Source organism: Bos indicus x Bos taurus, chromosome 18 (genome assembly GCF_003369695.1).
Source record: "Bos indicus x Bos taurus breed Angus x Brahman F1 hybrid chromosome 18, Bos_hybrid_MaternalHap_v2.0, whole genome shotgun sequence".
Lineage (NCBI taxonomy): Eukaryota > Metazoa > Chordata > Mammalia > Artiodactyla > Bovidae > Bos > Bos indicus x Bos taurus.
In genome coordinates, this window is record NC_040093.1 from 55,223,398 (window position 1) to 55,250,174 (window position 26,777).

The 26,777-nt window shown below is 49.7% G+C and overlaps 1 protein-coding gene across 8 annotated transcripts in view; it reads right to left on the bottom strand.

Annotated features, from left to right (window-relative positions):
• WFDC1 (WAP four-disulfide core domain 1) overlaps nucleotides 1-25,072 on the bottom strand; it is a 51,247-nt gene extending 26,175 nt beyond the window's left edge. For 3 of the 8 annotated variants that reach the window (XM_027513913.1, XM_027513912.1, XM_027513911.1), the window contains exons 1-5: nucleotides 24,598-24,944; nucleotides 12,276-12,459; nucleotides 7,680-7,763; nucleotides 6,570-6,710; nucleotides 393-434 (exon numbers count right to left, since the gene is read on the bottom strand). In XM_027513913.1, the coding sequence (XP_027369714.1) occupies nucleotides 393-434; nucleotides 6,570-6,710; nucleotides 7,680-7,763; nucleotides 12,276-12,459; nucleotides 24,598-24,735 (589 nt within the window). In that variant the 5' untranslated portion in view covers nucleotides 24,736-24,944. Of the gene's footprint in view, nucleotides 1-392; nucleotides 435-6,569; nucleotides 6,711-7,679; nucleotides 7,764-12,275; nucleotides 12,460-24,597 lie in introns of all 8 variants that reach the window. The other 5 variants (XM_027513910.1, XM_027513917.1, XM_027513916.1 and 2 more) reach the window with 5 other exon arrangements.
• Nucleotides 25,073-26,777: the final 1,705 nt, after the last annotated feature.

A 26,777-nucleotide genomic window follows, 5' to 3' on the forward strand; every position in this document is an offset into this window, starting at 1 on the left:
TTTTCTGTAAGTCCTCTTGCCCACCATCAGACAACAGGGTGTTTCCTTTATTCCCCAAACCTAGTTCCCACTTTGTCCCCTATAAGCCATCCCTGAGCCGCTGCCCCAGTCCCAGCCTACAGCCTGGAGTGGCTCCCACCTGCGAGGAGGACTGCTCAGGTTGGAGGAGAGATTTTGCACAACAGAAGCATCTTAGCCTCCTAGCATCTTATCCCCAAAGGGCCAGCTGAGGGCATGAGAACCACCAGGTGGAATACAGTCATTTTCCTTCATAGCAGCTTCAGACTGGAGCTCTCAGGACAGCCCACAGGGCTTATTTCTCTTCTTCACCCCAGAAACGCCCACCACCATTTTTAGTACCCTCTGCAAGGAAAGAATGGGCCTTCTCCTACCTGGATATTCTTTGTAAAATTTCTGTCGTAAGAATCGACCATCTGGAAAAGAAATGAGAGGATTAAGCTCCTTTCAGGGAGTTTATGAGATCAAAACTATTTTCATAACAGTGCTAAGAAATGACTTGTGTTTTTCACTCTCATTCTCTCACAAGTGTATGGTAGAATTTTTCAGAAGCTATGTTACGTGTGACACTGCAGCCCATCAAATGCAGATGCAGACATGAAGATCCAGTCCTCTGAATACACGTATTCCAACTGCAAATATGTGAAACCATGCCACTCTGCCCACTTTGTGTGTATGCTGGAAAACAGAGCCATTTTAAGAAAAATACTATTGCTGTTCACCCCATAGTGAGTTTATCATTGTCACTTTTTTAAAAAGTCAATTATTTTAATTGGAGGGTAATTACAATATTGAGGTGGTTTTTGCCATATATCGACATGTGTTGTGTGTGTTTTGTCTGTTAAAGTCACTCAGTCGTGTTGGACTCTGTGTGACCCCCTAGACGATACAGTCCATGGAATTCTCCAGGCCAGAATACTGGAATGGGTAGTTGTTCCCTTCTCCAGGGGAATCTTCCCAACCCACGAATTGAACCAGGGTTTCCTGCATAGCAGGTGGATTCTTTACCAGCTAAGCTACCAGGGAAGCCCTGTATCAACATGAATCAGCCAAATATTTGGAATGTCTCAGCTTTACTTTTGAATATGGTAAATATCCATAGCCAAAACCCACACAAGGCTCTGTGGGGTTCTCAGTATTTTTAAAAATTAAGTTGTTGGTTTTGATTTGGCCGTGCCACACGGCATGTAGGCTCTTAGTTCCTTGACCAGGGATCAAACCCACACTCCCTGAAGTGGCAGTGCAGAGTCTTAACCACTGGACCACCAGGGATGTCCCTCAGTATTTTTGTAATATAAAGTTTGAGAACCACTCTCTTAAGAGATGAACTGGAAGCAAATTCCAAAATATTGTTCAGCAAATGTCATTACACAATACATTCACAAGGAAAGCAAACAGCAGTTTTTGAGTCTGTTCAAAAGAGACTTGAAAGTCATTACTGCAAACAAAACAACTCAGTTATGAAACTTCACTCCACTGCTCACTAACCCACTTGGAGCCTCAGTTTTCTCACCAGGAAATGCAGTAAAATCAATACGTCTTAAGTTATCATGAGGATTAAGAGAAATGCTTTCATTGGAAACACAGACTTGCAACAAAGATTATCAGGAACCACACAAAACAGCCACTTTCGTGTGTAAAAAGTGGTCAACTCTTGGTAATTTTATTTGTCTCAAATTACTAAGAATCCCTACCACCTAATACCCATTGCTGATTGTCAACCACCCCACCCTCTTTCAGAGTCCCCCCGCATCACGGCAGTGAAACACTCTCTGGTAGGAGTTGGGGAAATGCAACGTGGCAGAGTGGAGAAATCCGGCCAGCTCATCCAGATGGTTCACTTAACTGGCATTGGTTAGCTCACCCCTCCCCTTCCACCCGTGAGCCTTGTCTGATGGCTACCAGGTCAACCACATTTGTGTACTTGGAACTAATACTGCAATCATATCTCAATAAAAACCGTTCTGTTCTGTGGACATTCTAACCATCATCAGGGTGTTCAGGGCCAGAACCGACATTTACTGTTCAGGGCGACAGAACCAAAGGCCGATCCACAGCCCCTGGCAGACAGCCTATCAGCTATCTCAATGACTACTATTTACAACAATTTTCCAAGCAAATGACAACTTTTTTCCAGGCCCGAGGCTCTCTGAAACATTCCTGCTCCTCCCGTCTCCCTGGGAATGGATTCTAGTTCCTGATGCCAAGGGAAGGACACTGATCTGTGCAGAAATAGATGCCCTCTTCACGCTGGGTGTGTTTACCAAAACTGTCCCTTTAACAAAAGAAATCAACTGATTTGAGCCCCTGCTCAGGACTGCGTGACCACGTTATCCTCAGGCAGCATCAGTGAAGTCATCTTGTCAGAGGGGAGCGTGGAGGCCCATCAGCCTCGGAGTGGCATGGAAGCCACTCAGAAGATGTACTGGGGAACGGGTATAAATTAGGAGCTTAGGGTTAACATGTACATACCTCTCTATATAAAATAGATAACCAGCAAGGACCTACTGCGTGGTACAAGGAGCCCTGCTCAACACTTTGTATTGGGTTGGCCAAAACATTAGTCCAGGCTTTTCCTTGAGATGTTACAGAAAAACCCAAATGAATATTTTGGACAAGCCAATAATAAATCTATAAAGAAGAACAACCTGAACAAGAAAATATACATATATATATATATATATATATAAAATATACACGTGTATATCTGAATCACTGTGCTGTACACCTGAAACTAACAACATTGTAAATTAACCAGACTTCAGTAATAAAATAAAATAATTTTCTTTATTGCAATAAGTAAATAACATACGCACTGAGGACCCCAACTCTGCTCTCTGAGAAATCAGATCTGCTGCCTGCGTCCATGTTCATTTTCCTCTCAAGAAAGACATGAACTCCTCCAGTGTCAGGGTCCAGACTGAGCTCAGAAAGGCCCTCAGCCCCCTGCAGCAGCCAGCTCTCAGCAGAGACTTGCATCTTGGGTGTGGGCATGAGAGGTGTGATTTATTCTCTGGTACTGCCCCCAAATACCTATGCAGATTTATACAGAGGGAAGGTGTGGGCTGGGGGGAGAGCAGAGAAGTGCGATGAAAGGAACAGTCACGACTAATGAATGATGGTGGAGGGTCCAAGGGACTGTCCTTGCCACTGTTCAGTAAGTTAGAAATTACTTCAAATATATGTCTTTTTTAAAAAAAGAAAAAAAAAAAAACTTAAAACCAAAGGCATCTTCCTAGGTTACCCTGGGATGGGAGTGCCCCGCTCCTCCCCGAGACCGTCGCTCCAAGGGACGTTGTTGGAATTTAAGATGTTTCCCAAGTCCTGTACAATTTTACCAACAATTATTGCTAAGTGAAGGCCCTCCGGGGACAAGATGAGGGGAAATTTCATTTACATTTCCATCCAGAAGGCTCTGATCATTCCTCTGAGCGGGGAACAGGTGGATAGGCTCAGCCCTCTTCCTGAAGACAGGTGACCCCAGCGCATATTTGTTGAGGACCTATTCTGTCAGGCGCTGACCTGAGGGCTTTAGAAGTATTCTCTAGTCCAAGCCTCATCACCACCCCAAGAAGCACTTACTATCAGTTCAGTTCAGTACTTACTATGGGGACCCCCAATTGCTCCATTTTACAGATGAAGAAACTGAAGCTAAGAAAAGTTAGATTAGCTGCCCAAGGTCATCTAGGAAGAAAGCCACAGGGTTTGAGCCCCATTTCAGTGGCCTTCAGTCTTTTTTTTTTTTTACAGTGCTTTTTTTTTCTAATTTCAGAAAATATTTTATTTTTTTTAATGCTTTTTTATTGTAGTAAAAGCCACATACTATAAAACATACAACTTAACCATATTTAACTGTAGGGCTCCGGAGAAGGCAATGGCACCCCACTCCAGTACTCTTGCCTGGAAAATCCCATGGATGGAGGAGTCTGGTGGGCTGCAGTCCATGGGGTCGCTAAGAGTCAGACAAGACTGAGCGACTTCACTTTCACTTTTCACTTTCATGCACTGGAGAAGGAAATGGCAACCCATTCCAGTGTTCTTGCCTGGAGAATCCCAGGGGCAGGGGAGCCTGGTGGGCTGCCGTCTATGGGGTCGCACAGAGTCGGACACGACTGAAGCGACTCAGCAGCAGCAGCAGCAACTGTACGGCTCAGTGGCACTAAGTACATTCACACTGTTGTGCAGCCCTCACCATCATCCTCGTCTCCCGAATTTTTCTCCTCCTTGAACTCTGTCCCCATTAGATACTAACTCCTCATCCCTGCTCCCATACCACCCCCACCCCTGGCCCCTGGCATCCACCAGTGTACTTTCTGACTCTATGAATTCAATGATTCTAAGTACCTCATGTAAGTGGTATTTATCTGCATCTACTGTATACTGGAGGGGCTTCCCATGTGGTACAGTGGTAAAGAACTCGCCTGCCAATGGAGGAGACACGGGTTCGATCCATCCCTGGGTCAGCAAGATCCCCTGGAGAAGGAAATGGCAACCCACTCCAGTATTCTTGCCTGGAAAATCCCATGGACAGAGGAGCCTGGCGGGCTACAGTCCATGGGGTCGCAGAGAGTCGGACATGACTGAGTGCATGTGACTGTACTGGAATACGTTTTTAGGGTTCATTTAATACATGCCGTGTGGCCTACAGTCTTAACCACACTCGACACTGCTTGTGGTCATACTTCTCCCCTTGCAGGCCTGCACTGAGATCAGGGGAGCACCCACGGGGGCCTCTGTCAACCTCAGGCACCATCTGTGCAGTCACCTGAACGTCCCTTTGCTTATCTCCAACCTCCAAGTGGTCTTCTTTGAATTGGTCTGATTCCTCAAGAACCGGTCTGAACTTGTTTGACTGACCCTGGTCTTGGAGATCACGTAACTGAATGAGCGCGATCAGGCAATAAGAAAGGCCTGGTAATTCCAGGTCTTTCCGGTTATAAAAATGACATTTCAGCTCAGAGGACTCCTGACTTGCCCGCCCCCCTGGCCCCCAGCCCTTGCCCCTACCAGCTCTCTTCTGGAAAAGGCTGCTCCTTCCAGCAGGCTCCTACAGGCTGGCCTGTCCTTGGGGCTGAGCAACTGAGGATGGTGGGGGGCCCGGTCTACCTGTGGTGCAATGTGGTGTCTACAGACGGCAGTGGGGTGAACAGAACGGATTCAGATCTATGCTTGAGAAACTACAGACGTGGTTAACATGGATTAACTCACTGGCTCTTCAAAGAGTCTGTGAAGTAGCTTAACTATTTTTTTGGGGGGCGGGGGGCCTGTGCCTCGCAACACGTGGGATTTTAGTTCCCAGACCAGGGATCTCAAACCTGCACCCCCTGCATCAGAAGCATGGAGTCCTAACCACTGGACCACCAGCGAAGTCCTAGCTTAACTATTATTAGCCCAGCTTATAGATAAGGAAAGTGAGACCTGAAGAGGCTGGGCTACATGCCACACGCAGCAGAGAGGGGCTAAGTGGCCACTCTGGCTGGAGAACCCACTCATATGCCTAACAGCAAGTGGGATGAAGGAGAAATCTCAGATTTCCGGTTGGTTATGAACCTTTTACATGCAACTTTTTTTTTTTTTTTTTCGAATGGAGCTCAGAATTCTGGGAACAAAGATACCTTGAAACAGTCCCATGGCCTCATAATTTTATTATTTACAATGATGATACTGCTAAATGTAGAAGAGATTTAACATCTACATCTTTCCAGAAACACCTCAGAGAAAGAAAATTCTCAAATCAGAGGGAAAATGCTTCGGCAGAAAATGCATGTGGTGGATTCTCTGGGCCAACAGGGTCACTGTGACTATCCTGATCTTGACTGAGGTGCTGTCCTCAGCTATTAGGGCTGAGGGATGCTGAAGTGGGGGTGATGAGCTCAATTTTGACAAGGTTGCCCGATTCTTCCCTTGCACATAGTCCTGGCAAATTCCATGCCTAACTTCTCAACCTTACACCTTGCATGAGGCAGGAGTGGCTTTAGGTACCCCCAGCAGCGCCCCTCTGCTCTGTCTTCCATGCCCCTCACCCCAGAGAAAGCATGCAAACTAAAGCCACGCTACTCAGGCCCTTCACCAAACTATTTATTGACTTGTCTCCAAAGACAAATATTAATTAAGTCGGGTCCTAGCAGGGGGAAGTTAAGGGTTCTCGGACAACTGAAATACTGTGCAGTTTATAATGGATAGATAGATATTAATAGAAGTAAATTATCCAGTGTTTACTGAGCGCCTCTTACCTCTTGTCTCGGCTCTGGCTTCACACATGTGATTTCCATCACCCCATAACCCAACATGAAATGATGTCATTTTACAGATAAGGAAATTGAGGCTCAGAGATCTGAAACAACTGACCCCAAGGTGAGCCAGGCAGGCGGTGGCGAGCTGGGCTTTGCCCTCACCCTGTGCAGATGAGGAGGGAGGGGTGGCCTGGAGCAGGGCCGTGGGGGGAGATGGGGGAGGGTGGGGACAGGCTCAGAGGCCAGGCTTTCCTCTGGGACGGGTCTCCCATGGGGGATTTCCGGGGAGAGCTAGGTGGGGCTTGGGTCCGCACTCACCTGCCGGCTTGCGCTGCTTGACACACTGCCCCCGGTTGGGGATGCCCGCAGCCAGGTCGCCTGGGCTCAGGATGTGGCACTCGTAGCCTGAGGGGCAGAGGAGCGGCTCGGCTCCATCCTCGGTGGTGCTGCAGGCCTCTGCTGCGGGGCGGGGGGACACATGGGGGGCTCAGGGGTGGCCCCCAGCGGAGCAGAGGGGCTGCCTCTTGTCTGCAACCCAGATGCCAGGCTGTGCCTGGGGTCTCTGCGCGCACACACACACACACATGCACACGGGGGCAGCTCAAAGTCAAATGACCCCAAACACGCCCTCACACGCATTATGACACACATAATGTATGTTCACCTGCACACCTTGAAACACATGTGTTCATGTTTACAGTCACATATATACATATGCTTACACACCAAAATCCCAATATAAATATACAGTTGCACCACCCCACAAGTTCTAACACACAAACACACATACATATTAGCTGTATCCCCACGCACACACACACAAACACATCCTGCACATACACATTCACATCTATAGTCACACACATCTTCATGACACAGCTGCACAAGTACTCAGACACACAGCCACAGCACTGCCACTGGGCTCCATGAACAGCCGCACTCCCTAATGGCCACGTGGTGCACGTGTATGTGTGCAGAGCCACAAAGCACGGCGGCACACAGCCAGCTGTTCACTCACACCCACACCCCCGCAGTGGCCCAGACCCCAGGCCTGCCTGTCGTCCCTTTCAGAAACTGTCCTCCACCACCCCCGCCCCCAAGGAGGCCTCGTGGGCAGGGAACAATGGACCCACGTGGTGATTTTAAGGCTCTGAAAACCCCACCCGCCTCCCTCCGAATTCTCCACCCAGTGAGGAGGCCCCAGTCCCAGGGACAGTCGAACCCTATGGTGTTCTGGGGATTCTGAGAGCCTGGCCAAGCCCCAGTCACACTCTTCTATGGGGGTGGGGACGGTTCAAGAGGGCTGGGTATCTGAGGACAAGCAGCCTCCTAGAGCAGAGGCTGCCCCTGGTTTTCAGTTTTCTGGGGGCAGCCTGAGGAGGGGGAACCCTGGCTGTGCTGTCGGGTTGGGCGTCACCCCGCAGGTACCTTGCAACACCTCCTCAGGGCCATCCAGGAGCCAGCCATTGCCCCCAAGCCATCGAGGTTTCGGCTGTACTAGCCAGTCTAAAACTGATAAGATAATGCATGGTTATGTCAATGCCCTCTTCAGGCAGCCAAGAAATGCCCCAGCCTCTGGGAATGGGGGAACTCACATCTCATGAAGAAACACTGACCCTCCTAAAGGAGAGACAAAACAACGTGGTTCTCCCGAAAAAAAATTCACCTCTTCCCTTTAGTAACAGATTTTTGAGTTTCAACTAGGCATCGGATAGCCAAGCTGGAGACTACATTTCCCAGCAGTTCCTGTGGCCAGGTATGGCCATACAAACCGAGTTCTGGCCAATGGGATGTGAGCAGAGGTGATGATGCAGCTTTCTGTCTTGCCCTTGCATTGATGCCTGTCTGTCCCCTTCCCTCTCTTTCCTGAAACCTGCAGTCTGGGGCCCACTTAGACCACGTGGAGCAACAAGACAGAGGGAACCTGGGTCCCTGGGTGACTGTGGAGCAGAGCCACCTGCCTGCTATGGACCATCTGTCAACTCTGGCCTTTTAACCAAGGGAGAAGGAAATATTTAATAGGCTGGGCCCCTTGCTTTATGGGTCTTTTAGTTACAGCCTTATGGCCTGTTCTCTAACCAATGCATTTTTTAACAGGAAGAGTGACCATGTAGTAGACTGGAAGGTCTTCCAACCCCCAAACAGGGATTGAAAACCCAAATGTCTCTGGGGACAGAGAAGTAACATAAAGGAAGAAAGCAGGCCAGGCAGGACCATGGCCAACTGGAGAGTGTTCTGGCTCAACGGGTCAGCAGTTGGCCAGCTCTGGCCAACCATTCCCCGTGTTCTCAGAGCCTCTGGGTGTTGTAGCTGCTTTAAATACTATTTATTTGGCTTCACTGAGTCTTGGTTGCGGTACATGGGGCTTCACTGCAGCACGCAGGCTCCAGAGTGCACAGGCTCGACAGCTGTGATGTGAGAGCTTAGCTGCCTCATGGGGATCTTAGTTCCCTGAGCAGGAATCAAAACAACGTCCACTGCATTGGAAGCTGGGCTCTTAACCATTGAGTGGCTTTTTCTTTTTCTTAAACTTTTAAGTCTGTATTTTTTTTTTTTTTTAAAGATAAACTCGGTTTTAAATGTTGGCAATTAATTTTTTTTAAAAAGTGCTTTGGAGATCAAATACAACTGGTCTGGGATCACATTTGCTTATGGCCGCTGCTTTAGTCTGACTCCAAAACACGGCAAAATAAAGAGACTGATGTGCTGCCTAGTGGCTTTGAGAGCACGGAGATGGAAACTGGTGAAAATGCTGGTTAGCTTTTTCTTTAAAAGAGTACAATATGGTTATAAGATGGTTGTTCTTGGTGTAGAAATGGAAACAACAGACCAGACCAGCTGTTTGCAACTTCCAAATGAGAGAGGTATCATGGTTCCAGAGCTCTATTTCCAGCCTTCTGTTTCTTCCCTCCTTTTTCCCATCACCTCAGGCTTAATGTTAGAAAATATATTTTCAATGCTGTTTTTCACTAAACAGGAAATGTATTAATGTACCCTATGCAGGGGAACATACACACTCAGCTATGTGTGTGCTGCATGCTCAGTCACGTCTGATTCTTTGTGACACCGTGGACTGTAGCCCACCAAGCTCCTGTGTCCACGGGATTCTCCAGGCAAGAGTATTGGAGTGGGTTGCCATTTCCTCCTCCAGGGGATCTTCCCAACCCAGGGGTCAAACCCACATCTCCTGCCTTGCAGGCAGATTCTTTATAGCTGAGTTGCCAGAGAAGCCCACACTTTGACATACTTTTTGGAATACTGAAATTTGGTCAAGGCCTCCCATAAATGTGCAGACCTTTAAGGCTTGGAAGCCCGGGGCCTTGCCTCTCTGCTCTCCAACTAGAACTTTCTGGGATCACCTACTAGATAAACTCCCTCCACCCAAGACGTTATCTCGGGTTCTGCTCTGGAGGGAAAGGGAACTTACAAGCAGACTGCAAGGAAGTGTATAAGCTGCTTAGTCATGTTAGACAAGCAGTTCTTAATGTGGAGCGTTTGTGCTCCCGGATGAAACATCTAGTGAAGTCCAGAGACTGTTTTTGGCTGTCCCAGTGTGGGGGTGGGGCTACTACTGCCATCTAGTGGGGAGAGGCCAGGGGTGCCACTCAACATCCCATGAACACAACACCCAGGTCAGCCCCTCACTCCTCACCCCAATTAGAATTATCCAAACCCAGAGGTCAAGAGTGCCAAGGGCAAGACAACGTGTGCTAAACATTACTGTTATAATTATTATGACTAATGCTTTGCCGACTCTTCCTGCTGGCCAGTGAGAGCCAGGCTTGCACTGATTCGTCCATCCTTCACTGAGTAACTTTTACATGGTGGGGATACAGCAATGACTGAAACAAATCAAACTTCCTGCCTCGTGGGGCTGACCTTCAAGTTGGGGGAACAATCAGGAGACAAATGAAGTATAATATTTTAGACTGAGCCGTAAAGAAAGCTTAACCCACAAGGCAGTAAGGAACCAGAGGAGAGCCGTAAGGCCAGAGTAAAGATGATCACAGAGAGGGAAACTACCCTGAGGGGCTTCCCTGGTGGTTCAGATGATAAAGAGTCCAGCAATGCGGGAGATGGGGGCCAATCCCTGGGGCAGGAAGATCCCTTGGAGAACAGAATGTCAACCTGATCCAATACTCTCATCTGGAGATTTCTGTGGACAGAGGAGCCTTGCAGGCTACAGTCCATGATGCTGGGAAAGAGTGAAGGCCAAAGGAGAAAAGGGTGGCAGAGGATGAGATGGCTAGACAGCATCACTGACTCAATGGACATGAATCTGAGCAAACTCCGGGAGATGGTGAAGGACAGTGAAACCTGGCGTGCTGCAGTCCATTGGGTCGCAAACAGTCGGACACAACTTAGCAACTGAACAACGACAACTCCCCTGAGAAAGAGATCACCTCTGGACTGAGATCTGAGAGGGTCAGGAAGTGAGCTATGTGGGTATCTGGGGGAAAGACTGGTTTCCACAAACGGACCAGAGGCCCCACATTCCTACACTCAGAGCCTAAGGCAGTGGACACTTCCCCATTGTCAGAAGACTAAACTGAAGCCCCAGTTCTGCCTGCTGGGTGAGTCTGGGCAAGGTACTGAGCTTCTCTGAGCTCCAGTATCTTCAGCTATGAAACAGGGCTGATAATGGTCTCTCCACTCCATGGGAGTGTGTGAGCATTAAATGACATAGTGCAAGGAAAGGCTATTTGGAATGTCATGGACAGTTATTCAGTTTGTGCACTGCCTGTTCTAGGCAGCAAGTAAGGCTAGAGTTCCTATACGCTGTCTCAGCCCAAAGGAGGGGACATCTTTTAGACTTGCCCAACCAGACAGGCATATTTTTATGTGCTTCGGCCACCAGGAGGGGTGCCATTTTGTCCTTGTAAGAGGCCCTGTAGGAGCCAGCCTGGCCAAGAGGCAGTGCTTGAAGGCAGCACCGATCATAATTATGAGCATTATTAAGGGTGCCGAGTCCCTTGTCATCCCTGTGACCTCACCCTGAATAAAACTGAGTGTGTTCATTCTTACCTTGGCTTTGGCAGGCCTGGGGGCTAGGGGGTTACTAATGAAGGCCCACGGGAACCAGAGCCTCTGGCTGACAGTGCAGTCCTACCAGACTTCTGTGCTCCAAAGGCTCAGCCCCAAGCAGAACGGAGAGAAACCGCCTGCCTACCCTCGTCCTACCCACTCAGGGCACGTTTTCCCCAGTCAGTGGAGACCCCACCCCCCTCCCCATCCCCCCAGCCTCCCTTTCTACCCCTCCCTTCCCCAAGCGCTCCAGAAGGGATCTGAAATACCTCCCTCCAAAGATGATGCCCTGAGAACTGTTTCTCAGGAGATTCCCATTAGGATTCAACGAACATGTATTGATTCCCTGCTCCTAGCCCCACGTGGGGCTGAGCAAACACTTCGGGACTTGGCACTCGCTGGAAGCCGAGCGTTCTCATTCCTGCTTTGCAGGTGGGGATTTAAGGCTGTCACCAGCTGACCAGCAGATCTGAACCCAGGAGTCTGCGTCCTCCCCTGGATCGCTAAGGTGTCAGGTCTCCATCTCAAATACCCCCAGCACCAGGCCTCATGAGTGAACTGGGTGGTCCTGGTGGGGTCTCTGGAAAACTAGAGGGGTCCCCCTGCCATGTAGGAGCACCTGAGGCTGCAGCAGATGGTGGGCCAGGGAATGCGGGCCAGTATTTTTAAGAAAAGCTGGAAATCTGGATTTTTTAACGAGCAATCTCCCCCAGCTTCATAAGAGGAAACATTTTCCCTGGAATGGGTGTCCTCTGGACTGTAGTTCTCCGCTGGCAGAGGTGAGCCCCGCATACAGCAGGCGCTCACTGCATGCAGCTGGATACTTGCCTCAGGAGCGCTATGTTCCCATTTCCTAGGTGGCCCAGGTTTAAGCCCAGTTGTTCCTGCAGGCAGGCAGCACCAGGCAGGACAGTTCCCCGGCGGCGCCGGCCCCCCAACCCCGCCCCCTCCCCTGCCCATTTCCCCGCCCCCGACCCCACCCAGCCCGGGTGATCCTACCTGGCGGGGGCGGCACGGCCTCCAGACAAGCGTAGGCGCAGCCGTTGTAGCAGCAGCGCCGGTGTCGCGGGCACTCGGAGTCGGCCTGGCAGCGTGCAGCCTGGCAGGCACCGGGGGGCAGCGAGCGCGGGGGCGGTGGGCAGCGGTCTGCGCGGGGCTGCCGGGAGCCGCCTACCTCCTCCGCCTACGGGGAGAAGGCGCATCAGTGGGATGTGCTGGGTGCTTTGCGCCTCGGTCGAATAGCTGGGCCTCTCTGAGCCAATGCGTCCTGGCATTGGCAGAACCATCCTCTGAAGTTTGCTCTGACCGTGAAAAGATGCTGTTTCTCTTTGTAAGAGCCCCAAACTGTGGGGCTCACTGATGGTGAGCCCAGCAGCAGCCAAAAGATGAATGCATCTGGAGAAGTATGTTAACCAAGCATCTATCCTGATGTATTTATGTATATACAGATTTGTATATATTTACATATAAAAGGGTATATATGTACATATATACATACACATAGATATGTACACATGTAATTTCTGTATATACATATATACTTATCATCCATCCATATGTTTATATAGAACTTTGAGAATTTACAAATCACACACAAAATGAATAAATTCACACAACAGACAACTTGGATAAAACTCACAAACATAATACTGAGCAAAAAAAAGAAAAGGAAACCCCAATGTCACAGGAGCACACACAATGGCCCTGTTCTGCTTCTTGATCTACGTGCTGGCTCCGTAGTGCATTTTAATGGAATCTGACTCAGGATTTTCCCACGTTTAGGCACTATGTTTCCAGGAAAAGTGAATAATATGATATATTATTTAACATGTAAGAAGTATGGACACACCCGGCCAATAAAACAAGCATTTTAGAGGTGGGATTGGGAGAGCTGAAGTCATGCCAGGTAAGCCACTCTGGATCCCTGTGACACCAGACGCCATCTGTGCAGGAAGCACTGTTTGGTTTCTGGATTTGAGGGTAGGGTGTTTGGAGGGCAGGTCTTACACATGCCTATACACACGTGCACACACTCATGCACACACAGTTAGAGTAAATCATTGTGAAAAAAACACCCTGGATTGCCCCACCACCTGCTATTGTCTGAACTACTCTTCCCACCTAAAACACTGTAACTACTGATCCTCCAATCCCCCAACATATATATATTTCAAAATTCTGCCCTTTGTACAAGTAAATAATGTACTGCTGCAGACTACAATAGCATATAGCCACTAAAACCTGCTTATGAGCAATCCCCCAAGATATGGTGGCTTGTAAAGAAAACTAAAGTGTAGAACAATTTGTATGCTCTGCACCTATGTTTTAAAATATACGTATGCACACACATGTAATATGCATATATTTATACAGGCCTAGAACATCTTTGGAAGGATATACAAGAATACACAAGCAACTGTTGTCAAAGATTACCTCTGGAGAGAAGAATTAGGTTCTGAAGTTGAGGGAGATTTTTCCTATTGTCAACACTTTATTCTTCTTATTGCAATATATATATTGCCATGAACACATTTATTTTTTTTTTTCAATTTAAAGACAATTAAAAGTTTACAAGTAGAAATACTTAACAGGAAAAACTTTATGTTAAGTAAAATAAATAAAGGCAAGCTACACAATGGCATATGCCCTTAAGGGTCAAGGCTGTCTGAACGTCCCTCCCCTGCAGCTACTGTGTGTCAGTCATTCAGTCATGTCTGACTGTTTGCAACCCCATGGGCTGTAGCCCACCAGGTTTCTCTGTCCATGGGATTCTCCAGGCAAGAATACTGGAGTGGGTAATCATTTCCTTCTCCAGGGGATCTTCCTGACCCAGGTATTGAATCTGGGTTTCCTGAACTGCAGGCAAATTCTTTACCTGAGCCACCAGGTTTCCGAGCCACCAGGGTGACTGCAAACCCCATGTGCTGCTCCCAGTGCCCTGTAGGGGGCGTCAGATCACCAAGAATAGGTTCTGAATAGCTGCATCTACCAATGGGTGGTGGGGGGGTCACAAAGACCAGTGGTTTTCAAACTACTTCCCAGGGACCCACAGGGGCTAAGACTGAGGGCCAGGTGGGGAAGGTAACAGTGACCAAGTGTGGGGGGGGGGGGGTAAGGCCCCGGGAGGGTGGGGTGTCTGCCCCCCTTCACCCAGAGAATCATCTTTAAAAATATATATAGAAGTATAGTTGATTTCCAATATTGTGCTAGCTTTAGGTACATGGCAAAGTGATTCAGTTATTTATGGCTGATTCAAATGATACATTATTAAAAGATACAGAATGTAATTTCCTGTGCTGTACACCCTTGTTGCTTATTTGTTTTAAGTGGAGTACTTTGTATCCAGAGAATTAATCTTTTCTCCCTTTTCTAAACCACTTAATCTGTGAAAAGCAAATAAAAGAAAAAATGGAATACAAAGCCAACATCTGGCAGAAACAAAGCCCAAACAAACAAAAGGGGCAACCTTATAACTTTTGGATCTTCCAGCCCTGGTTCAGCCTTTCTGCCACCACCTGCTCCGCGGCCCCACTCCGCCAATTCCCATATCCTCAGGAATAATTTCCAAGCTACACGAAATACACATCATCCCACGCCAACAACTCCCAGTTCATTTTCTTCAGAATGAGCGACCCTGGACCCATGTTGGGGCCCCGCCACTGGAATCCTAATCAGAGGTGACAGCTGCCCTGGCCTCCCTGGGAGGGCGAGCAGGGATGCTGAGTGTGACTGGCAAGGGACTGCCGGCTTTTCCGCCCAGCCTGTTTTCACATTGAGCCTCATTTATGAAATTTAACAGAACCCGGAGATCAGACGGGACATGCTTTCCCCCACCTCCGATGCCTCCCAGGTGGGTGACTTCCTAAGGGCAGCCCCCAACAGGACAGAGGTGGGGTGGGGGGCACATTGAGAGATCCAGTTTAGATGTGCCAGGGCTCTCTGAGGAAAACTCAGATGTCGCTTCTCAGAATTGGGAGAGAACAAAAGAGATAAGCGCCTTAGAAGTCAAATCGCCCAAGTGATTTATGGTGAGGCCTGAACAACAGATGGCCCTGGGTGATAAAGAACCGATTTCACGGAGGGGCCCAGATTAAAGGATTAAATGTTTTGAAAAATATTTCATGTCAAGCAAGGTGATGCTCACAGAGGGTCCTAAACAAAGGATTAGGAAGAGAAAGAACAGACTTTAATCAAAGAAATAGATTACCTTCCCAGTCCCCAGAGGGTTAAAGGTTAAAGGCCAGAGTCTGCCAGCTAAAGGTCAGACCCCAGCTGGTCCCACGGCCCTGCCCCTTCACTTCTCTGGCCTCCCTCCTGTCCTCCTGCCCTCTCGCTCATTCCTGGCTAGTGCCCTGGCGCCTCTGAGGTCTCACCTCTGGGCCTTTGCACAAGATGCCTGCCCAGCTCTGGCCCTGACACGGCGCAGGTATCTGCTCTACATGCCCTTAGCGGGCGACCCGCGTTCCCCGCAGCCTGCCTGACGTAGCTCCAAACCCTCCGTCACCCTTGGGGGGACTGCGCATTGACCAATGTGGCGTTTTTTCTCCCCTACAACGTGCTCTCCTCGGAACTCTGTCTTCTTCCCACCTGTGTCCGCAGCACCTCTGACCGTGCGTGGCGGAGAGCCGTGTTCCGTTCATCTTCCTTGTGGTTGATGGGAACTGTGACCATGAGGATGATGGAGGTGTGCCAGAGATGGGCAACACCGAGCGGCGGTTCACCACGTGCCAAGCAGCCTCCTGCACGTTCAGCCTGCATGTGGGCCCTGAGTGGGCGGTGTCCCTTCATGTTTGTTTAATTTTGCACCTTTTCCCTGGCATCCGCATAGTCTCTGGTCACGTGAGTCCAGTGGGGGCAGGTCCCTGGTGCTCAGAGAATTAAAGGTTTGCCCAAGGCCATAGGCAGAGAAGGGTCGTGAGCCCAAGTATTACATGCCTCCCTTCTAAAGTCAGAGTAAAGCATCCAAAATATAAACCTGGGGTCAGTGGCCTCGGTGCCAAAGGCTTGCCAAGACCCCAGACCCCTCGCCTTGGAGCCTCTTCTTCCTTTGGGGCAAGAACTTCAGAGCTGTGTCCCACATTCAAGTGTACCAAGGCGGATGGCGCCATGGCCGTGACCTCACGAACAGTCACGGATTTGAGCTCAGGCATGGGAGCCAGATGAGTCTGGCTTGGACCCCTGAAGCTGTGTAAGGAAAATGACCTCTGTGAGCCTGTTTCCTCACCTACGAAATGGGCCCAGAAGTAAGTGCCTGCTGCAGGGGTTTGCAGAGGGAGCGGGTAAGATCAGTAATGCTGATCCCTTGGTTTTATTATTCCTTTCGTGTTGATCTTCCTTGCTTCCTTCCTCCCTCCTCCCCGCCCTCGATTCACTCACACACACGATGAAGCTCTAGACGTGATGCTGAGGCAGATGCAAAAGAAACCTCTGAGCTGGTCCCTGCCTCCAAGGAGTTCAAGATCTGCTAGTAACTGGGATCTGTAGACGCTTAAGCAAGAAACCCTCCTGCAGCAATGCCGTCATTTCTGAGGAGGATGGGGGCAGGGGCAGACTGGCAGAGTTCCTCAGAGGAAGTAGCCGCCCCAGCACTGTTCTCTGAGGGTCCCCAGAGGCGGCGTCCATCGCTCCCCTCTGGTTACCTGTGTCCCCACCGTGGAGGTGAGAAAACAGAGGCACATATACCATATGGAGAGCGCCAGGCTCTGAACTTGGGCCAGTCTGCTTTCCTAATCCGGAGAAGGCAATGGCACCCGACTCCAGTACTTTTGCCTGGAAAATCCCATGGACGGAAGAGCCTGGTAGGCTGCAGTCCATGGGGTTGCGAAGAGTCGGACACGACTGAGCAACTTCACTTTCACTTTTCACTTTCATGCATTGGAGAAGGAAACGGCAACCCACTCCGGTGTTCTTGCCTGGAGAATCCCAGGGACGGGGAGGCCTAGTGGGCTGCCGTCTCTGGGGTCGCACAGAGTCGGACACGACTGAAGCGACTTAGCAGCAGCAGCAGCAGCAGCTTTCCTAATCACGGCAGAGCAGGTGGCATTTATTAAGCTCCCACTGTGAGCCAATGCCGTGCTAGGTCAACAGGTACTGAATTTCACTGATTTCTCAGCACAGTCCTCTAAGGTCATGGCTGTGATTCACCCACTTTACTGATGAGGAAACAGACCCAGAAACACTGAAGGCACTTGCCCCAGGTCAAACAGCTGGCCAGCAGCAGAGGCAAGATTCAAACCTGGGTCTGACTCTGGCAAATTCCTGTCCCAGGAGCCTGGGCCTGGGGAGCTGCTTCCTAATCTCTGAGATTCCTCCTGCTTTGTCGCCTTGGGGTCCCCCTCTCTCATATGGTCCTGCCTCCTGCCCACCTGTGGACCAGCCCCAGCTCTGGATATAGGTATGTAACTTCCTCCCCCAGGCACACCTTTTGGAAAGAACTCACCCTGGCCCCTGCTCTCTGCAGCCCTAGCCAGCCTTCCCCTCCGTTGCCACTCAGCTGAAAATAACAGCATGTCAAATCTCAGCTCACTCCAGACTGACAACATCCTTCACAAATAACCCAGACAACTCATGTCCTCCATCTTTTCTTTTCATCCCTGCTAGGGGATAGCACAGCGAGCCTGCTTCAGAGTTCCTACGGTACAGCTCGGAAGGGAACATCCCAGCGCTGCATGCCTTGCGTGGGTAAAGACGGTTCCCTTAAGGTTTTGATTTGGTAGCTATTCTTTTCTTCATTCCTTGGGGGGATATTTTTGGAAGCCTCTGTATATTTGCAAAGCCATTCTTTTGCCGATTCCTTCAGGAATCGGGTAGGGAAAAATCAATTCTGGACTGCTTCAGAGAGAAGCCCAATTCCACGAGTCCACTGAAGCGCATGTCTGGATGTCCAACCAAAGGAGGCTGGATAAATATATAATGGCGAATCCGCTGGACCACCACAGAAGTCTTTGAAGAGAGAACACGGATCCATCATATTAACATATTCACCATAAGTGCGTGCTCAGTCACTCAGTTGTGTCTGACTCTTTGTAACCCCATATGCTGTAGCCCACCAGGCTCCTCTGTCCATGGGATTTTCCAGGCAAGAAAACTGGAGTGGATTGCCATTTCTTTCCCAGGGGATCTTCCTGACCCAGGGATGAGACCAGCATCTCCTGTGTCTCCTGCATTGCAGGTGGATTCTTTACTGCTAAGCCACTGGGGAAGCCATTCACCTTACATCATTTGATGAAAAATGCAAGGTACAAAACAACATGAATGATAAGCCAGACACAAATTCCACATACAAATATGATATTTGTACGAAATGTCCAAAACAGGGAAATTTTTGTAGACAGGAAGCAGATTGGTGGTTGCCAGGCAGCGGGGATGCAGAGGGGAGTGGGGAGCAGCCCCTCAAAAGGAGGGGCTTCCTTTTGGGGTGATGGAAATACTTTCGAACTAGAAAAAAGTGGTGGTTGTGCAACATTGCAAATGCACCAAATGCCACTGAATGGTTCGCTCTTATGTGGCTGACTTTACAGTGTGTGAACTTCATCTCAATAAAAAAAATTTAAACAACATGAGCAAAATATCGTTAAAAAAAACAACGTGTGCTGAGTATAAGCACTTCATGAAAAAGTCTAGGCACACACACATATACCAAGATATCAACAGAGCTTGCGTTCTGGAGAATTTAGACCATTTTTACTTATTCGTGACTTTCTGTATTGTCTGAATGTCTTGCACAGTCAACATCATTGTTTTTATAATTGGGGGAAAAACTGAAACCATCTCCATTTAAGGAGAAAGAATCCAGTCTCCAGAGCTGCCCCAGTTTACCACATCCCTCCCTCCACACACAACCCGCCCCCGACGCTCTGATCCCCGCGAGAGCGTTACCCTTCTTTGGAATGTTCCAGAGACTTAATGGCCTGACCAATAAAAATGCATCCCAGGATGGACTGGTTTGCTGGGTGCAGGAAGAAAGCCAATTTTCCTCCAAGCTTTACTCGCTCTTCCTCTGGAATTTGGACGTCAAAGATCTAAAAATACGTCTCTCCCTGGAATGGTGGGATGAGAGTTCAGTGTGCGCTGAATGCCATTTCCTGACACCCGGGCTCCGGGAGCAGAGTCTGGTGTGAGGCTCACAGGACTTCCTCTGGGAGGTCAGAAACCCGGGATCTCACCCCAGGACAAGCCATCTCAGGGCACGTCCAGAGCAGGGCCGCAAACTCGGCCAAGTCCTCCAGCTGGTGTGTTCACTGAGCCCTGCTGGGTACCTGAGAGTCTTCTAGAACTTTCCACCCCTTCTCTTATGCTCTAGAAATGTAATTTTTAGTGCAATTCATTCATTTCATGGTAAATTCATAGCTCTCAGGCCTACTATGTGCCAGGCACTGGGTGAATGCAAGGAGAGCTAACCTGAACCAGAAAACACCCACCCTGCCTTCACATGGCTCAGCTCCGGGACAAGCCACGGACACCACCAACATCACACAGAGGAAGCAAGCAAATCGCTTTCCTTTTGTTTGTCTGTGCAAGCAAGTAATGAGAAATGAAACAAAGCCAGAATAAAAAAAAAGAAATCATGCAGATGATAATATGCGAGCTAAATGTTATGAAGGAGAAGTTGAGAAATTAAGAAAACTTGTAAGGGAGACATAAACAGGGGAGTCCGGGACCAGGGAAGGCTCCTCTGAGGAGGAACCACGAAACTAAGACAAACCTGGCCAGGAGACCTTCACAGAATCCCTAAGAAGTACCTTAGGTATTTGAGGGGTTTTGTTTGTTTTTTGGCCATGTTGCACAGCTTCCAAGATCTTAGTTCCTCGACCAGTGAAAGTGCCAAGTCCTAACCACCGGACTGCCAGGGAATCCCTCAGGTTCCCATTTTTTTTTTTTTTTTTAATTATCATGGTAAGATGCATACAACGTAAAATTTGCCACTTTCACCATTTTGAAGTGCACAATTCTGTAGCGCTAAATTCACAATACTGTGCAACCACTTACCTCTATATTTCTAAAAGGTTTACATCATTCTTTTCTTTTTTTAGTTGAAGTATACTTTTAAGTATAGTTAACTTATAACTATGTTAGTTTCTGAAAAAATTCTATTCTCAGTAAGCAGTACTTCCTAATCCCTACCCCAGCCCCAGCCCCTGGCCACCTCTAATTTACTTTCTGTCCCTATGAAGTTGCCTTTTCTGGACATTTCATAAATATCAATAGGTCACAGGCTATGTGGTATTTTCTGACTGGCATCTTTTTTTGATCTAGACCGTTTTTAAAGTCTTTATTGAATTTGTTACAATATTTTTTCTGTTTTATCTTTTGGTTTTTTTGGCCATGAGGCATGTGAGATCTTAGCTCCCTGACCAGGGATGGAACCCACACCCTCTTGCACTGGAAGGCGAAGTCTTAACCACTGGACCACCAGGGGAGTCCCCTGACTGGCATGTATCACTGAGCATAAGGTTTCCAGGTTTCATCCATGCTGGAGCATGTCCCGGTACGTCATTCTTTTTTATGGCTGAATAATGTTTCACTGGGTGGATGGACCCCATTTTGTCGATCCTTTCTGAGCTTGTGGACACCTGGGCTGTTTCTGCTTTGGTTACCGTGACTAGAGTTCTGTCTCCATTTCCAGTTGCCCCGGATGGGAGCTGAGGAGACTAAACAGACCTATAGCCACAGTGACACATAGAGATCATCAGGCCACCAGGCCGCCATGGCGGCTACAGTGAGTCCCATCTGGGGGATCTGCTCAGACGATCCTGAGATAGAACGCAGGGTGAACACCTGGCCTGACACGTAGGAAGGATTGTTCTTATGACTTTCATCAAACGCCAGGCAAGCAAAGCTCAAAACACCAGCTCCACCGAACAGACCCCGAGCATCCCAGAAAGGCTCTTGGGCTATTGATAAACATTCCACTCCCTGGCCTATTCCGTCTTATCTAGCCTCGTAAATATCTGGCTCTGTCTTTATTTTCATTAGTGCATAGAGAGTGGTATTCCCCTGCCAGGACCTGAGCTGGAGGCTCCTGTGGTCTTTCCTCTGGACTGCAAAGCAGCACCGCTGTCTCCCAGGCTGCAGGCAAGGCAACGGAGACTCACACAGGACAAGCCTTCTTCTTACGAGCCTCCGAAAGGGCCTCCCCTGTCTTCCTCTCTGGTACTGTGTCTAGAGCAGGAAAATGCATAGTGTCCAGGAAATGCCCCGGACCCCCTCTGCCCACTCTGCCAAGGGGCGGGGCTTCAGGAAGGGGAGGAGCCAGGATGCAGGATGCTGGCAGCCACACTGGTCCAGGTTTAACACCCAGGTCTCCACATACAGTCTGTGCCAGTTTCCACAGTGTAAATACTCCCACCGGGGCTGATTTTAAGCCACCAGTGTGAGACTGCTGAATGAGGAGTGGAGAAGAGATGTGTAAAAGCTCCTGATGGATGGTATTTCTACCTCATAGGTGCTACAGACACAAATAATCTTGAGAGCAGGGAGCGTGGTTAAGATGTAGCAAGATAACTAGGAAGCAATATGCTTCTGATCAGGAGGACTCCCTTTCTTTTTCAGGTAAATCACACAAGTTTATGCGGCCTAGTTTTTAATAAGGGCTCTGTTTAACTCTGGAGCGGCGCGAGCGGGCTCCACATACACCTGGAGGCCCGCCTCCCTCGCCCCGACCTGCCCCAGAAGCCACAGCTGAAGAGCCGACCCAGCTTAGGTGGGGCAGTGGGGGCCACGTGGGAAGTCTGGCCCCTGAATATGCAGGGGCTGCTTCCTATCATTCCTAAATTCCCTGATGGACATTTGCATGGAAATTAGAATCAGAACTGAAAGGGTCCTGGAGGTCATCTTATCCTCTGCCTTCCATTTCCCAAGTAATGACGTGAGGCCCAGAGAGGGGCAGCGAGCAGCCCAAGACTGCACAGCTCATTAGAGATGTCACTGAGATAAATTCCTGGGCCTGGTGCCCTGCTCAGTCTCCCTACCCATTGAGTCACCAGTCAACAGCCTGTCTTTCCCCAGGGGCTCTCTCCAAGGTACATTCTTGGCACAAATCTCTTCTGTGCCCTGGAGCTGGGGAGGGAAGCAGATATCTGTTGACAACAGGGGAGAGTTTCAATCCAGTGAGTACACACTCAAAGCACCTACATTCTGATAAACAGTGGCTAAGTAATTTGGTTCCCGAAGCCCAGCCAGGCATGTGTTCTTAGAGACTTCCCCCACCCCAGTGCACACTGCCCCCAATCTTCCCAGCCTCCTCATTCCTCCTTGTGAGATGTCATGGCATTGGCTCCTGTGATGCTCTGGGTCAAGGTGGAAATGAGACCAGGTGATGTACCAGAAATTTTTTCTGTGGTCCTAGAACCAGAGAACTAGATACTTTGTGGCCTAAATCGGCCTGCTGGGCCAGTGAAGAGCACAGGAGAGCCCAATCTGACAAGGGTTGACTCTCCTCCCTCCAAACACCTACCATCATTTCACTTGCTACTACGCTTTTATACACCCACATGGCCTCCTGCCTGACCTGTAAAAGTGTGAGCCCTGGAGGCTGAGATTAGCCTCAGTACAGCTTCATACATCGTACCATGCCTGGCATCATTAAACATTCCCTTTTCCCTCTTCTCTGCCTGGAAAACTCCTATTCATCCTTCAAAGCCCTGGGTTGAATACCCCCAACAGTGGAAAACCTTCCCTGACTCCCCTGGCACAGAGCTGTACATATTCTTCTGGCCTTCCTTTGTATTTGCCCATAATTTACCCACAAGGATGTATGGGATGCCTTCTTCATGGCAGGCACCTGGCAAGGCACCAAGAACACTGCACTGAGGGAGACAGAATAAGGCCCTACTGTGAAGAACCTACATTCCCACTGGGGAGCCAAACAGCAACCAATTTCATAACTATTTGAGCGGAAGTCACCACATCACACGGACCACTCAGTATGTGCTGTGTTTGATGGATATGGAGTCATTCACTCTTCACCCTTAGGCTGAGAGTGTTAGTAGATCTTCCTGAACCTTCTATGCCTCTGTGCTCCCTTTTGGGGCAGGGAACCTAAAATGACATCCTCCCCCAGCCTTAGTCTCTCTCCTAGTCCCTTTCCTGCATTATTTACCTTCTCAACGCTTGTCGGCAGATACGACATCAGAGATCCTGTGGGTGTGGTCTCAGACCACCACAGTAAAGCCAATTCCATCAATGTTTTGGTTTCCCAGCACGCCTACAAGTTACGTTTACATTATGCCACAGCATATTAAGTGTGTAACAGCATTACATCTAAAAAACACACAATGTACACACATTAATCACAAAAATGCCCCATTGCTGAGAAATGCTAACTGTCCTCTGAGCCTTCAGTGAGTCGCAATCATTTCACAATAGTCACATCAAAGATCACTGATCACAGATCAATATAACAAACAGAATAAAAATAGAGTGTGAAATAGTGGGAGAATTACCAACGTGGGATACAAAGACACAGAGCTACAAATGCTGTTGGAACGATGACGCCAGTATACCCACAGACCTACACAGGAAAATCAGATGTGCTTGGATACATTTCCCTTTAGCTTCTCATTCATTCTCTGCAACCCCAGGCCTGTGGGGGTAACACTCCCAAGGCTTGGGGATACAAGTTGGCATCCTTACAGTCTAGGGCAACCTGAGTAAACAGTGGCCATCTAACTGCCTATTTGTTTGAACAAACTGAAAGGAATGCACAGTCTTTCTCAGATGAGATCACTGGTGCTCAGAGATGTCAAACAACTTACCTGAAGTCACACAGCCTGTGAGCAAGAGTACAGATCCAAACTCAGGGCTGCAAGGCCCATGCTTCTCACCTCTGGTCATGGTGTGCCATCCCTCTGTATGGCTGTCACATGTTACCCAGCCGCTCACCCTATTCAATGAGGCCATCCTTAAGGGCAGGAGCTGCTGGCTGTCTCTGTGTTGTACCCAAAGGACCACACACTGAGCCTGGCCCAGAGCAGTTTCCACCAAGTGTTTACTGAGTCAGTCAGGAAGCACACGGAAGCATAATTGCATCCTATCGACATTTGGTTATTGATTGCTGAGAAACAACACTCAGTTTTAAGTCCTTGGACTCTTAAATTAGGTGCTGTTTGTCAGGAGAAAGTAACCTTGGATAAGGAAAGCCCATTGCTGTCCCCCCGTGTGTTTTTAGGGGCCCCTGGCTTCCCTATTTCCAGGCACGGAGCCTTTTGAGGGCTGTGAGGTCCGTCTGCCTGCCCACCCGACTTTGGCATGATTCAGATAAAGACGCCTGCCCTGGCCTGCCCGCATGTGGGCCCCCCCCCGGCCCCCAGCACCCCCCTACCTGGGCACTTACACGGGCCCTCTCCGCCAGCCTCGAGGGCAATGCCCGCTTCCAGAGGTTCTTGGTGGAAGTGGCTTCAAGGAGCAGCAGAAGCAGGAAGCACAGAGTCCAGCTGACCTTTCTCCGGCCGCTGCCCATACTGCAGCTGGTTCGAGGTGTTTCTTCCTGGATGGTCAGAGGAGAGGGGTGCTCCAGCCGGTGGGTCCTAGAATGGGGAGCAGAAGCGTGCTCGGGCTGCTGGAGAGTTTCTCTGCTCCACTTGGCCAGGTCCCTGGGATCATGTGTCCGCGCCCAACCCAGGCCCCCACCCCCATCCCCTGGTGGGGGCCGCCCGCCAGGTTATTTTTAGCTTGCCCTATTCCATCTGGCCCCAGAGACTCCCCGCCAGACGTCTGCAGCCGAGGCGGCTCAGAAGGCAGCGGCAGCAGACGGGGGCATCACGCTGCTTGGAGACGTGGCTGGGAGTGGCCCTGTCACACAGGGATAATGAGCACTTCCTTGCAGGCTGGGCAGTCCCCTCCCCAGAAGAGGTGCTGGCTTTGGGGGCTGGCTGGGGCCGGGTGGGGGTGGGCACACAGGGGATGGGTTGGGGGCTTCTGGCTGCTACTCTGTCCAAACTCGAGGCTGGTCTGACAAACTCTTCTGCCCACAAAACTTCTTTGTAAGACTTGTTGCTGAACGGGGCCCAGCGGAGCACATGGCTGAGGGGAGAGTGCCCTTGAACCCTGGAAACCTCCTCTCCAGTGTGGGCATGTGGACTGTTACTCATACGTCATGGGTCTCTTGGGAGAGTTCTGTGCATTTGTGCAAGTAAAGCACTTCACGGACATCCTAACGGTGCTATAAATGTCAGCTTGTGTGTGTTTTATACACAACTCCATATTTCACAAACTTCGTACTCTATCACCTCTTCTCAGCAACCCCAAGACAGGCATTGCTACAATGTCCATTTTACAGATGCAGAAGTAGAGGTACGACACTTGGCTGAGGTCAGGCAGTGGTGGCAGGGCTGGGGCTCCACACCTGCCCTGTCTGATCACTGTGACGCCACCAGGGGCAGTTCTGGGCTTAGATGCCCCTGGGCCGGGTCCCTGCTCAGCCTCGGTCTGTGGGGTGCTGACTGCTCCTCAATTCTCTCATCTGAGACATGGAGTTTGTGGTCACTCATCAGTGACAGTGGGAAGTTCCTACACCCTGGAGTGGGATGTAGGCTCTCAAGGTCAAGTCCCCGCATCTCTCTTATTGAATGTACCCGGTGCCCTGCACAATGCCAGGCTGCATCAGCACCCAGGAGGCACTGGCCGGATGCACAGAGTAACTCATCATCATGACAACTCCACAAGGGCATCTACAGATGAAGAGATGGTCCCAAAAGTCAGGCATGTTTCCCAAAGCCCCCCTTCATGGCTGACCTCTCAGGCATCCCCTCAGGACATCTCCCAGGGCCTGGCATACAACAGGTGCTCAATAAATGTTCTTCAACTGAGCTATCAATTCCTCAGCTGGATTCAGGCCACGGGGAACCAGGATGCCAAGCAGTGCCCATCAGTTAATGTCTTGCGATTGTTAACTTGTGAAAATGCTCTTCCCCAAGCCTTTACCACAAGGGCGACTATTCTGGGAACACGGTGGCCCTGTGGGTTTCGTGTGGAAGGAGAAAGGGCTCTGAGACGAGAAATAAACATGGTACAAATCCCCCCGGGAACGCAGTGCTTTCCTTTGATCAGGGTGAGGCAGGGTCCTGGCCTGACAGCCAGCCTGGATGCTCCCAGCTGGGGCCGAGGGGGCCCCTCAGGATGTCAGGGCGGGCGGCTCCTCCCCTATTCCTGCCAAGCCTCAGAACTTTATGTTCCAAGTGGCGGAGGTCCTCCTGGCTGATCTGAGCTCTGGAGACCTGGACGTGATCCTGAGCTTAGTGGGCTGCCCTCCTGGGACTCATCAAGCCGGAGTGTGACTTCCTGCAGAACTGTGGGCGAGGTTTCCTCTGGGAAAGCCTTGGAGCTGGCGAGGCCTTTCATCTCCTCTGCTGCCAGGGGCCAGCTGGAGAGGCCTGCCAGCAAGGGTCTGACAGCCACCGCCAACCACTTTCCTCCTCCAGAAAGACAGGAAAATAGCTCCCTTAAAAATACAGAGGGCGCAAGTGCATGCTCTCTAAGGAGCAAAGGATATGGCCCATGGTT